The sequence below is a fragment of the Mytilus edulis genome, chromosome 6 (genome assembly GCF_963676685.1).
Source record: "Mytilus edulis chromosome 6, xbMytEdul2.2, whole genome shotgun sequence".
In the NCBI taxonomy this organism is placed as follows: domain Eukaryota; kingdom Metazoa; phylum Mollusca; class Bivalvia; order Mytilida; family Mytilidae; genus Mytilus; species Mytilus edulis.
The window spans coordinates 89,416,111-89,430,458 of NC_092349.1; the positions used below are offsets into that span (position 1 = coordinate 89,416,111).

The following is a 14,348-nucleotide window of genomic DNA, read 5'->3' on the forward strand; positions in this document are numbered from 1 at the left end:
AACAGAAATATTGATTTTACATCCTTTAATTTAGATTCCTGTCTGTTGTCTGATCCAATCTCTGAAGAAGGAAATTCTGGTATAAACACTGGGATATCCTACTCCACACCCACTGATTCCCCAGGATGTTGCTCCTGCTAGGTATGTTGTTCCCTGTACTTCACATTGCATAGGTCCACCACTGTCACCCTTTGAAAAATAGACATTTACATGTGTACAATTGGAGAGAAATAATGAAGAAAAGACATCGGGAAGCCAACTATTTGTGAAATGTAATAATGAAATATTGAAAAGTTTATTATAAAAGTTTTTGCAAAGTTGCATAGACTCATGTTCTAGTTATCATATCGGAATTGACCTCAATAAGCAGTTTCCGCTCAAATGACGGTTTTGTGAAGCCTTTCTGTGTTCTCTTTAAAGAGGCTCTGAGAAGCAGTACCGGTTTGTAGATATAGAGTATTGCTTAAAGCTGTATCTTTATTACCCTGTCTAAAAGGAGATTGAATCTAACAGCCGCCGGATTAATTAAACATATTAAATCAGAAATCTAAAGAAGTTCAAAGTGAACATATTCGTTGTCCTCTGATAAAGTAATACAAGAGTCTTTAATTCGTTCATATACAAGCAAAAATTTGAAGATAGCACGCGATTAATAAACTCAACGGTACCAAGTTTGTTGCACCAGATGAGCATTTCGACAATACATGTCTCTTCAGTGATGCTCGTGGCCAAAATATTTGAAATCCAAAGCTTATATAAAAGATGAAGAGCTATAATCCAAAAGGTCCAATCTTATAATGCTGCATTAAATATTGGAACATTGTAATTGTACTTTGTATAAAATTAAGAATTACAAGATTCGTTAGACTTCTTACATTGCAAGCTGATTTGCCACTGTCTTGATCATTGCCGATACAAATGTGACCTCCGTTGATCGTAGCACCAGTAACAGTTGACCATCTGTCGGTACAGTCAGTATTAGTCAACACCGTCATTGTTACTTCCTGTAACACATCTGGAAGACCTGGTTCTGAATGGAAATTATTTTTCATGTTTAAACGTTTGTAGTTGCATTAACATTTAGTGAGAAGTTTAGCTAGCTATAAAACCAGGTTCAATCCACCATTTTCTACATTAGAAAATGCCTGTACCAAGTCAGGAATATGACAGTTGTTATCCATTCGTTTGATGTGTTTGGACTTTTGATTTTGCCTTTTGATTTTTGATTTTCCTTTTTGAATTTTCCTCGGAGTTCATTATTTTTGTGTTTTTACTTTTAAAAATTTGGAATTGAAATGGGGAATGATGTGAGACAACAACCCCGATCAAATAGCAGAAAACAGCAGAAAAGAGGTAAACAATATAAATCATCAAATTGATATTAAACATAACAGAGTTCTCATCAAAACAAATCAAAGCATTGATATCTTAAGATGAACTCCGAATATGCGAATAACATCAGTTTAGAGAACTATATCACAATTGACGAATACTTGTACAATTTAAAAGATGGCGTTTGATATTTTACCCCCTCTTTTTGTACGTTACGGCAATGTTTTTGTTTTGTTTAAGCAGTATACTAATTTCATGCACAAAATTGATGCTATGAATGACGACAAAAAAGTATTCATTCTACACTTACCTACTCATTTTGAAAAACAAAATAATTGTGTATGACGTTTTCAGTATATTTCATATGACGATGTTGAAGATAAAAACAAAAGTTAAAAAATGCACAATGTACAGCTCTACGAATTCTTTTGGAAAACAAAGTAAATAAAGGCAACAGTAGTATACCGCTGTTCAAACTCATAAGTCCATGGACAAAAAACAAAATCGGGGTAACAAGCTAAAACTGAGGGAAACGCATTAAATATAAGAGGAGAACAACGACACAACACTACAATGTAACACACATAGAAACGGACCAAGCATCAGACAAAATCCCACGATAATAACAAATATAACATCAAAACCAAATACATGAATTTGGGATAGACAAGTACCGTGACACGTAAGTTGTTTTATTGCGATCGCGATCAACTGCTGTTACAAAAAGTGCACATGGACTAGTAATAATATTGCTAATGCAATTTAGTTATCTTTCTTGGTACACATATTTACCATTTGCGTTTAAAATCGAATTGCAGCTAAACTAACTAGTATATTAGCTGTTTTATAGTTAATAAAAGTGCAACTTAATTTACCCGATGTATTTATGTACATGTTATATTCATTATGGCGAATTATCGCATTTCGCAATCCTTAACGTGAACGGTCAATCAAGTGCAATAGGATGTCTATAACACAAAAATTTAATCTGCAAATGTTCTTTAATTATGTGCTACAATGATATTCATAAATCTGTTTTAGAATAAAACAACAACAAAAAACCAAAATTTAAATAGCAACATTATAGGTTGCTTGAGATATGTCACAGCAGAATTTGAAATGTTTATTAAAAGTTGACTCGTTTCGAAATGTAATGCGCAGTTCTTACTGTTAACTAACCCTAACCCTAACCCTAACCCTTACTAGTTATTAAAGGAACCAGGATTATAAATTAAAACGCCTAACCCTTTTTGGTGAACAAAGGATTATACTTTAATCTTCTTGTATCAATGCAGATCACATTCATCGTCTTATTGGATGAGATAGTGTACTGAACTAATACGGAACATGATTATATATTATTGATCTAGTGCTGAACCAGACTGTACGAACAAATACTCATACAATATACAAAACCTTACCATCGTTTGTCAGACCCCATCCTGTAATCATACATTTGTCTCCCGAAAAATTCCCCTCGTCATCTGCCAACTCAATCTTTGCAATAGAACTACTGAATGGTAAAGCTGATTCAAGTTCCAATACAGCGATATCGTTAGGGAAGCCATCTCCAAACCCATCATAATCAGGATGCTGTGAAGAAAAAAATTGTTCCGTGAAATTGAAATACAATGGTGGACAATAATGCAGATATCAGGGACTCTTAAATTGGGAATTGTTGTTAAACATATTATTTCTAGTTCTAGTTTCGGCAAAATGGTATAACTTGACAGAAAGGAAAATCTCGCGCGCAAAATAAGTACTACTAAAGTTAAGAAAGTATTGGGGTCTTTTTGTGTATAAGAATAACAACCTGCGTCAAGTAATATTTCAGACACTCATTCAATCAACAATGATTTAAAAAAGAAGAAAGCTTAAAAAAATACCGAACTCCAAGGAATATGCAACAACTGTCATATTCCTAACTTAGTACAGGCATTTCTAGATGCAGGAACTGGCAGACTATACCTTAACCTTTCAAATATTGTAAAACGAAACATGATCAGTCATATTAATGCATCAACAAGTGCAATTCTCTTTGCTGTGAATCGCTAAAGTTTCATAATTGATACGATGAGAGTGACATCACACATAAATGAAATTAGGATTTGACTCCATATTGAATAATTTCATGAGAAATATAAATTTTAAGGACAAACATAAGAACTCAAAGGAAAATTTACTGATGTTCAAATGTCGCAAATCGATTTAGAAAAGACAAAATCAAGGTAACATGCAATACGTCTAGAGAACCTCAAGAACTTCAAAAGAGGTGAGAGTGGGTGCATGAACAGGGTTAACCTGCTCTGCTATGCAAGCATAATCTGCAATGCAAATAAACATCATGTCAGAATATCTAAATCGGGAGACAGTAGTTTACCGATGTTCAAATATCAAAAATCGATAAAGAGGATACACATCAAGTGACAAACAAAGTCTGAGGCAATCGCATCATCCCCTAAAGTATGAAATGCCTAACATCCTTGAATAAATCAATCACCTACCATAGTAAAGGACGATAGTAATCGTGTTTCGCCTCCACTACTCCATGTTGTTGTTCCAGCGGCTATTCTAAGAGAGCTTACTCTAAAATAGATGAATAATTTAGCATGATTTAATTTTGTTTAAAATAATTCAAATAAAAATGGACAAGTTGATATTAATCCTTGAGGTAAATATACCAAAGAGACTGCTATTCAACCAATCATTTTACAGCATAGTATCTAAGGGAATATCCTTATTCTCTTCAATAAAATCCTCAACAGTTACAGCCCAGTAGTGAATACTTCTGTCTTTGATATGCATTGATATTGGTATGATCATATTTATAAACAAACTGTTTACGAAACATATACATTTTCGAAGGACTATTGATGTTCTACCTCACGAATAAATTGTCTTATTTAGAACCCGGATATTCAACCATCAGTTTCCTCCACTTTATTTGGCCTTTTAACCTTTCTTCTTCAAGCATTACTTGTGAGTCTTTATCGGACGGAACGATTGTTTCGCGTAAAAAAATTCTTATGATCGTATCTGCGATGAGTAATTACCAAGTAAATCAAAACTTAAATATGGAATTAATAATATCAAAAAGAATTCCTTTTAATATTCTGTCATGTCACTTTTCGCCTGACAGTATATTTAAACCTGACCTTGATAGCAAATCTGAACTGTTGGCTAAGATAAGACACGATTGGTCTAGTATATTTCATGAAGGTTGATATGATCCCACATTGTACACGATGTTGATGATTCTAAGTAGAATGATAAAATAATCTAATGGACATGTTTGTCTTAAATGTTGCAATTCAGTACACTATTTTTAACTAATCAATTTATGAAACTATAAAAACTAAAGAAAAAAGTAATGACAAATCTGTAGTTAACTTAGAAAAACAGCACAATTCGATTCGTTCGTTTGACTAAATAAAAATGCTAGTTAAACCAAACGAATCCGAAAAAAATTACCTAAGAAACAAAACCGTTGCAGAAAATAACAGCAAAAGATAATTTTAATGAACCGATAATAAATATAGAAATCAGCTTTTAATAAATGTTTCTAACATTGCAACAGAGCTCTTGTATTATAAAACAAAGATCATTGAATAGTCTCATAATATAATTTAAGCAAGTCAATTTATCAACGTGAAACACTATGTATGTCATCAAAGATTATACTAAAGCGACAATAGTATTTTGGTAATAAAATCTCGTAAACTGATGAGAGATCACAAATAAAGGTACGAAGAAACACACTGAGAGAAATCGTATTAACTCCAAAAGGAGCACAACCGAGTGTGTCGACAGGATAAGAGTCTGATCCAAATACTTTATTCATCCTTTGAAAAAAAATGGAAAGTTTTAACGACCTTGACTGGCTATACAGCCCTTGAACAATCGGTTACTTTCAAACGACCTTATACTTACGGACTTCCTTCCACACAATGAGCTGCTGTTACAACCCACTTCTCACCAATTATAGAACCACCACATGAGTGACTCCATGATGTTCCAGATTTTCGCTGAAGCGACACCTGCCATGCATGTTTTCCTATTGTAGTGTCTTGACCACCAACAATACGCTAATAAAAGAATGTAGTTACTTTTGACTTTTTTATGATGAAAATATATTACTTTAGTTATGATGATTTCAGACATTCAAGGCAAATTCGTTACTAGCAAACTCTTTTAGTAAAATTAACTTCCTTGAAACATAGTTTTTTAAAAGGTGAGGAGAATGGCTATTGAGTATAAATATTCAATAAATTTAAAGTCACCTTTGCTTCGTTCGATACTTCATCACCATTCGGAACTACACCCCCGTGAACAATAGCTGAAACGAAAAAAAAGTATGAACTTTCTTATCCTTATTCAATGTGCATATGCAAATTAAACACTTATTCATTTCACTGTCACACTTATATAATAAGATTATCTGCTTTCATCCTTTTATACATCGTATATTTACGCTATAATTGTTCACTGTCTTACCCACTATACACAGAATCAAACTAAATTCCATTTTGGTGAATATTACCGCCGCAAAGTTTAACGTATTGTCAAGGTACTGACATATTTCTAGACTACTCAGGTCATTTTATATTATGTTCAAAAGCATCTGTTAATTCCCATAAATTCAAAACACACCAAATTTCGACGACAGCCATTCGCAATGTTATGATAAGTGAAATAAAATTTATTTTTTTCAGTGTTTTACTGATAAATTGAATAGTTATATATAAAAAAGGAAACCAATTGTTTTAAGATTTTTGTTTGTATCGCTAAAGGTATGAATTATGCATGCTTAGTTGAAAGAGATACTAAATAAATTTCCGTCAATGTTATTATCGAAGCATTATTTCATATCTCGAAATACTTACTTGTCCAATGAACACTTATATGGAACGTACTTTTAGATACGATGATACAATTTTGCAGCTACATTGCTACAAGAAATTGTAACATAAAATTTTTGTGTTAACTAATTTTTCGCCTTTAATATCAAGGATCTGTTTTTCCTTGACTGAATCGAGTTGTGCATTTTGATTTTCCCTTAGATACATGTAAGTGTTATAGAACCGACGAAAAGAATGTTAAAATATCATGGAATGCATCATACTTATCCTACTTTACAAGTCTAACAAAAATAATTTTTGTATGTACCTATAATTGATGCTTTTAAGTCACCTTTATTGATTGAAGGTTAATTAAATGTTAAATATGTATTCTACAGGACAGACGACTTAAAGAACTTGATTATAACAGTCGTACAAGAAATATATTTTGTATACCAATCTCTTCATGTTATTCTATTGTGTTACAGTCTTTATTGATTTTATTCCTATTACTTGTAAACAAAAACAATATATAATAGTTTCAGAAAGTACAAACACGTACAGTTGTTACATGTGGTAGATGTGATTCATGCTCAGACTTTTTATTCCTTTCGCCAAACTCTTATTTCAGACACATCTGGTATTTATCTAAACATTGGTAACGTTTGTGTTGAAAGATTTTCGGAATAATGCATATTTTTAATGTACTCATTTAATCCACGTTCTCATACGGTACACACACTTTTTAACATGCAGGATTGGCCTTTTTTACAAAGAAAGCAAAGTAGTGTCATCTGATTAGTATAAAACAAAGTTAGCAGTAAAAGTAGTGTAAGAAGTGGAAGATAAGACATATTATGGCTTTTATCGATTTTATCAACGTATTCTGATTTGGGACACACTTTCACGCCTAAATTTGTCAGCACTTGATATTAATGTGTTTCAATTACAAATTCCTTAGTTACTAGTCTAACCAATTATACATAAAACATTAAGAAAAACACCATTTAAGCCGTTAAATTCAATTTAATCACATAGGTCATAGAGCACAATAAGCTGACTGTTAACCTAAAATGATGTATACATATTTCTAAAGAATAAACGTGATTGTCTTATTTTCTTAGGGAGATCATAATATTTTCAAATGGTGAAGTTGAAATCATCCCTTCGTAAATTTTACGGACGCCATCACGAGTTGGTTGACCGTTATGGAATAACCGTTTCACAAATGATATCGGATATGTTCCTTACGTCGTAACTACAACCCCTTCCCTTTCATGAATGTGACCTACCGAATTAGACTATTTACCGGATTTGTAATCACATAAGCAACACGACGGGTGCCACATGTGGAGCAGGATCTGCTTACCCTTCCGGAGCACCTGAGATCACCCCTAGTTTTTGGTGGGGTTCGTGTTGTTTATTCTTTAGTTTTCTATGTTGTGTCATGTGTACTATTGTTTTTCTGTTTGTCTTTTTCATTTTTAGCCATGGCGTTGTCAGTTTGTTTTAGATTTATGAATTTGACTGTCCCTTTGGTATCTTTCGTCCCTCTTTTACAGAAAGATAAAATATTTATCTGTATATGGATTGAATAAGATAACATATACTCAAGGCAGCAATTCAGCGATATAAAAAATGTGAAATTGAACCATACCAACATAGAATCCTTAACCTAAGGCTGGTCCATACACTGTAACATATTTGATTCCAGATCTAAGAAGTTAGTTGTTGAAAATTTCAAACTAAAAGTGCAAGTTGTATCATTTTAATCCTTTTCCATTTAAGATAATAAAAAAATAATAAAATCTAGATGTATCAATGCGACACGGAGCGGAACGAAACTTTAACTTGATCTGTAACTTATCATGTACAACTCACGTACCAAAAATCAGCACAATATCTGAAGGCGTTTAGAAAAAAATCCGTATAATGGTTTGTTGCGGAATGACGGAACGACGGAATTACGAAATTACGGACAAGTGTAAAACTATATGACGCCGACAACTTCGTCGCGGGGCCATAAACAATACTGTGTAAAGTTGTTGTGGCAAAGGTGTTATTTCAGTTAAGCTTCACCATTGACACTGCTTCTGAACAAATTGTAAGCCAATACAAGACAAGCTATTTGAGCAAACGAGTTCCTTATACATAACTAAGTCTATCGTTGACCCATTTTATCTGGAACCTTAGTTTCTATAATAATTTCGCAAAGAAACCACACAATCATTCTGCAATCGAATATATAACAATGTCTTTAAAAATTTGTGTTGTATTATGTATTCAATTGTGGTAAAAAAGAGGGGCAAACTATACCAGAAGGACGTTCAAACTTACAGATCGAAAGCAAACTGACAACGCCATGGTTAAAAAGAAAAACACAAACAGACAAATAATAGAACACAATACACGACATAGAAAACTAACGAGTAAACAACACGAACCCCAACAAAAACTGGGGGTTATTTCGAAACCGGGGAAATAGTCCGGTAGGTTACACGATTTGCTCATTATTTTTTCTTGAGTAGCTTGGGTCATCTTAATTCTGGATAGGATTAATGACGCGGTTTTATTGCATTGCATTTTCTTTGTGGTGTTTTATACACTCTTGTTTATCCTATTTATTCATAACTGGTTTTTTTTTTCTGACATAGAGTTGTCCTTCGTTCATCAATTCATATTTTTTCTTTATGTTGATTTCACTGCAGCGTGACATCAGTCATCTGCTGTATTCTTGAACATGAATTAATAGTAAATTCTCCGCCTTTTCAATTGTAATTGAACTGCAAATTATCTTTGATTAGTGAGTCATTAGATACTTTATTATTAACGAAAGGAGGCTACACGTCAATATGACGAAACAACATCGATTATACTAATAAAAATAAAATGTCTTCCTAGCAGTTTCATACAAGATAATGGTAATTTGAGTTTATTTATTAATCCTAAATGCTCTTCAACTTTGTACTTGTTAGACAAAGTAAACGCTATATTACAAAGAGAGGCTCTCATAATTATTTGTTAAATTAACTCAATCATGTCAATTTAAGCTTATAGCTCTACATCTTTTATATAAGCTTTGGATTTTACATATTTAGCCACGAGCATCACTGAAGAGACATTATTTGTCGAAATGTGCATCTGGTGAAGAAAAATTGGTACCGCTAATGTTATTAAATCTAGTTGTCATCTGAAATAAGCCACTCCAAACAAGCATTCTATTTTTTGGGGTATCATTTTTTCATCGACACTCCGTTTCATCTTTATGCAAAAGAATATTGATAGAATGGTTACAAATTGACTTGCTATACCTAGTTTCCTGCAAGATTTGTAAGACTGTGAAACTTAAATTTTATAGAAATAAATTTTGAAAGTCTTACTTTTTGGACAACATATTTACTTTGGACGAAAGGAAATGCTCAAGGATAAGCTGTTCTGGTAGCCTAGTATTGGTTTCAGGTATTGAGTAAAATAATACTGCACTAAAGACTATCCTCTCATGTTCCCGAAAGAGATGAAGGACGATGTGTCGTGGCACAACTTCTGAACTCGATTTTCATTTTCAGTAATGAACTTATTCAATTAAAAGCTCAAAAGAGGAATACCTTCGTATTGTAAGGAATATTTTAGGTTTACAAAACTATTGTTATATGTTTTTTGTTTTATATGAAATAAACTTGTCAGAGTATGACATTTAACTTAACCAAAACGATACAATTTTATATGATTGGCAGCTCATTGTTTCTGAAATAACAATATTCATTTGTATGTTCTTTTTTTAAAAGAAAAAGCAAGCTAGAAGTATACATTCACATTGGTTAGTTAAATCTATAGTGTATCATGTATAATGGTGATTTCATTGGACACACTTCCTGTTTTTTGTCACCATCACACTTTGGTTTACTGATAATATATGTCTGTATATCAATCCATTAGCGACATGCTATCATAGTGTTCAAGATACCTGTAACGTGTAGTCGTTTGGTCTGTTATGTTACGAAATAAAGGGATACTAAAAAGACTAAAAAAAGATGATTTTTTTTGTTACTATCATAATTATATCAATCTGAAATGCACTGGCATGTATGTAAATACAACTCATTAAAGATTCGATCTGTACATTTACAGGTTGTGCCCTTTTATCGAATATAATATTGACTGGCTATGGTTCGCATGGCAGAGGATGAATGCCTAACAGGAGCTGCTTAACATGTCAACACTCATAGTCTTGCTGCTTTTTGAGTTTATTCAAGTACTCAAAATGTCTTGATCATTTTTAATGAGGCAATAGACATTATAAAAAAAAAACCCATCGAATATTCAATTATAAGGAAGCTTGTTGCTGTTCTATATTTTTACATGATAAAATTGAGAATGGAAATGGAGAATGTGCCAAAGAGACAACAACCCGACCATAGAAAAAAACAACAGCAGAAGGTCACCAACAGGTCTTCAATGTAGCGAGAAATTCCTGCACCCGGAGGCGTCCTTCAGCTGGCCCCTAAACAAATATATACTAGTGCAGTGATAATGAACGCCATACTAATTTCCAAATTGTACACAAGAAACTAAAATTAAAATAATACAAGACTAACATGAGTGATTCCTAATACCAACGACGGAGCTAGTTACCACGGAAACAACTACATCTCGTTAAAATAACACCGTTTTCAACAAAGAAAGTTAGATTAATATTCTGTATGCTTATAAAAAAACTAAGAGTAGCTATTGGTTATTCATTTTTTCATAATGTTTTTGTTTTAAGGAATTTTGTTGAAGTATTTTTCATTGATTTTTCTTTGATGACACTGATTAGAAATTATGGTCAGCTTCGTTTGTCTAATATATTGATTACGGACGAACCATTTTCCTGGAAATATGTCATACTGCAATTTGATAACTGTTTTCAGTTGTGAAACAAGAGTCAACATTGTTATCTTGTTCGTAAAGCTCCTTTTGTTAAAGTGAATGATAAGGAAAAATTTGCATTGCTTTGATATTTTAAATATATCAAACAGTGTATGCCATTTTGGATTTTTGTACCTTGGATCAAATGAACAGGAATTATAAACATAGGCCCAAAGAACTTCAATTCTGAAGATGCAGGGAAATATTCAAGGTGTCTCCGTATTTCTTTGAAACAGTTTTTAAAAGGTGAAATAACACCAGTTGTACCGATGATACTACATTGATTACAACAGTTTTCTATTTCACTACTATCTGACGTCTGGTGATATGGGTAACATCTAATACATACGATGCTGCCAGTATCTAATGATTTGATACTGACATAATTTTAATGATGCATTGAGTAACTTGTAAGCTTAGAAAGTTTGTTAAATTATAAAAAGTAAAGAGTTTAACCCCATAACCAAAAATCAACCAAAAATTATTTGTATTGAGAGAAATGAATCTAAACGCATGCGCCGCTTAACCTGTCGACGCACCTGTTCCATTTTTTGAAACTTTCCGTCCAGTTGTCCATACACTCAGGCTACACACATTGATTTAGTTTATATTTCTATCGACACCAGATATAAACAGACATATGTATGATCGGAATTCTGAGCATTAAACATGTACGGCGTTAACCCTAGAATGAATATAAGTCTTTGATACACTAAGACCGTATTACAATTCAAAATCAAAAATATTAGACAAAAAAGATCACGAGTTGGATACTTACCTATATTTATTACAGTTAAGGTTTTCCTTGAACCAATTCAGTTCAGTATGATAGAATGTCAAATATTAATAGTTTTAAAAAACGGATACTTTTTTTCTTCATTTATGGTTTTTATGTCAAAAGGGCACTCTCAATGTTTGTGTTTACTTTAATCCACGTAATAATCTACCATTGCCAGTTTGTACTGACTAATCGAATTTCAAACGAAGGGTAATTCAATGTTATAAATTTATTGTATCCGAATCGTTTTCTAGATTAACCTCCGTCAAATTATCAAGACTAATGTAGAAGCGATGTTCAAATCAAAAACATACCTAAAGTATAAAATATAATATAATTGTCTCATCGATAATTTAACTGAATTTTTCATATTATCTTGTGTGACATGTACAGATGCAAATGAATAGGAAAGTGTATGTTCGTTGACCCAGTCGAGGATATGAATAAAGAGAATAATGATGAGGTTTGATTGCCGATGACATAACTAACCATATACCAAATAACAAAGATGTGATTATTTACATGGAAACATATGAAATTTGAAAAAAAACAGTTAGTAATAAAAAGGCCCCTGTATTACAAGAAAGGAAAACATTTCAAAACAAAACCACATAACGAACATAAAATGAATGTATAATGCTGTTGAGTGAAGAAAGTTTGCACTATTTTTATGTAATAAGTATGATGATTTTGTGATTGTTAACTTTTGCTGCTAAATTTATTCATAACATGATACATTTTTCATGGAGATACGGCAATACTAATTTCAGTTTCGAAACATTGTTTGGTTTAAAAGATATCCTTTGTTATGAAAAATATATGACAGATCTGCATTGCTTGAATGACAAAGAGTTAACAATTTCTTCCGAAAATCTGCTCGTTTTACTTAAAATTGATTGGCATGAACTAAATAAAAGACGTGCTGAATATACAAAATAAGACGTACAGATAAAATCTCATATCAACAAACTAGAGATATATGTAAGGTCTTCTCAAGTTTATTTATGAAATCTTAAATAAAGCCTTTACATAAATATTTCGTGAATAGATTAACGGAGTTCATAACGCAATAAAAGATAATAACACAAACTGAAATATCTAATCATAACATGAAAATTATATTCTAAATATATTTTTCTTAGCTTAATTTTCAGTTTTACTGACTGTTACTTGTCTAATCTACCACGAAACGTACAGTGAAACCAAAGCTGAAACCAAAAGAATAACAATTAGCCTTTGTCAGCTCTCGTGGAGTACATTAAAAAAAATAGTAGATTTTAAATAAATTGTTTTTTTTCTATCTTTTCTCTTTGAACAGAAAGTTGTACAGAAATATTGTTTATACCGTGAATCTCTATACATGTTTGAATTGAAGGGTACAGAATAAGCCAATAGCACTTAATAGCATCGATAAACTTTCGATTTAACTATCGAAAAAAGCATTCCTTCAGCACTACTTTAATAATATATATGTCTATATTTTAAATTAGATGTATTTTACAAGTCCTTGTATCAGTATGGAAGTATTTTCATATACAAGAGGGGCGAAACCAGAGGGACCGTCAAATCACTACGAACCAGTTTAATCCTTTTTTGTTTATGATTTTTGACAAGATGCTTGGAATTTTTTTCTTCCTTATTTTGACGCGAATATCAACTAATATCAATCTATGTTGCCTTAAGTTATGCAAGGTAGGTAAATAAAGTACACATACAGTTCATTGCTAATAAACAAAGAAATACAGCCGTTTTGATTTATGGCTGTATATGAGGGATATATTACGCTTATCTGCGGTGATGCCAATATTGTTTGAGGCAAAGATGCATCAAATTTTAGTGATTTATGGTACCGAACAAGATAGTTTTTTCAAAGAAATTAAGGCACCACTTGGAAAAAATTAATATACATGTTATAAATGAAAATGTTTTGTTCATGCGTCATTTCTGAATATGCAATAAAAACTTATTGTTCCCAAATTCTAAATGTATGATGCCAATGTAATTTCCTATAAATCAAACATATCATTGTGAACAAACGAATACCAGCACATATGTCATAGTTCTACACAGGCAAATTTCACTCACTTCAATTTCACGTGAATTTAAATTCATGTGAATCTCACGTGAAATTCACATCAATTTCACCCCAAACGAGCTTATACGTGAAACTCACGTGAAAACAATTTTTGTGAGTTTCACGTGATTCTCATGTGAAACTCATGTGAATTTCACATGAAAATCACGTAAAATTGTTCATGTGAAATTCACATGAATTTTTAAAATAGAGTAATTCCAATAACATATAAATTTTCAAATTTAATTAAAATCATGAAAAACATCAAATTTTTTTGTTGTAAATTTCACGTGAAAATCATGTGAAAAATTTCACATCAGAATCATGTGAATCTCAATTCACGTGAAATTCGCATGAAAATTTTCACGTTAGCAAATTTTGCCTGTGTAGGAAATCATAAATAATACCAGAGTAAGTC

The 14,348-nt window shown here is 32.1% G+C and overlaps 1 protein-coding gene across 1 annotated transcript; it reads right to left on the reverse strand.

The window, feature by feature from the left end:
* Positions 1-10: 10 nt before the first annotated feature.
* Positions 11-5,931, reverse strand: LOC139528833 (fibrinolytic enzyme, isozyme C-like). The gene is made up of 7 exons (XM_071325055.1): positions 5,827-5,931; positions 5,613-5,668; positions 5,263-5,417; positions 3,837-3,918; positions 2,754-2,925; positions 876-1,030; positions 11-189 (listed from the first exon to the last, which is right to left on the reverse strand). The coding sequence occupies exons 1-7, from the start codon at positions 5,855-5,857 to the stop codon at positions 31-33; spliced, it is 810 nt and encodes a 269-aa protein (XP_071181156.1). The 5' UTR covers positions 5,858-5,931; the 3' UTR covers positions 11-30.
* Between the last annotated feature and the right edge of the window lie 8,417 nt (positions 5,932-14,348).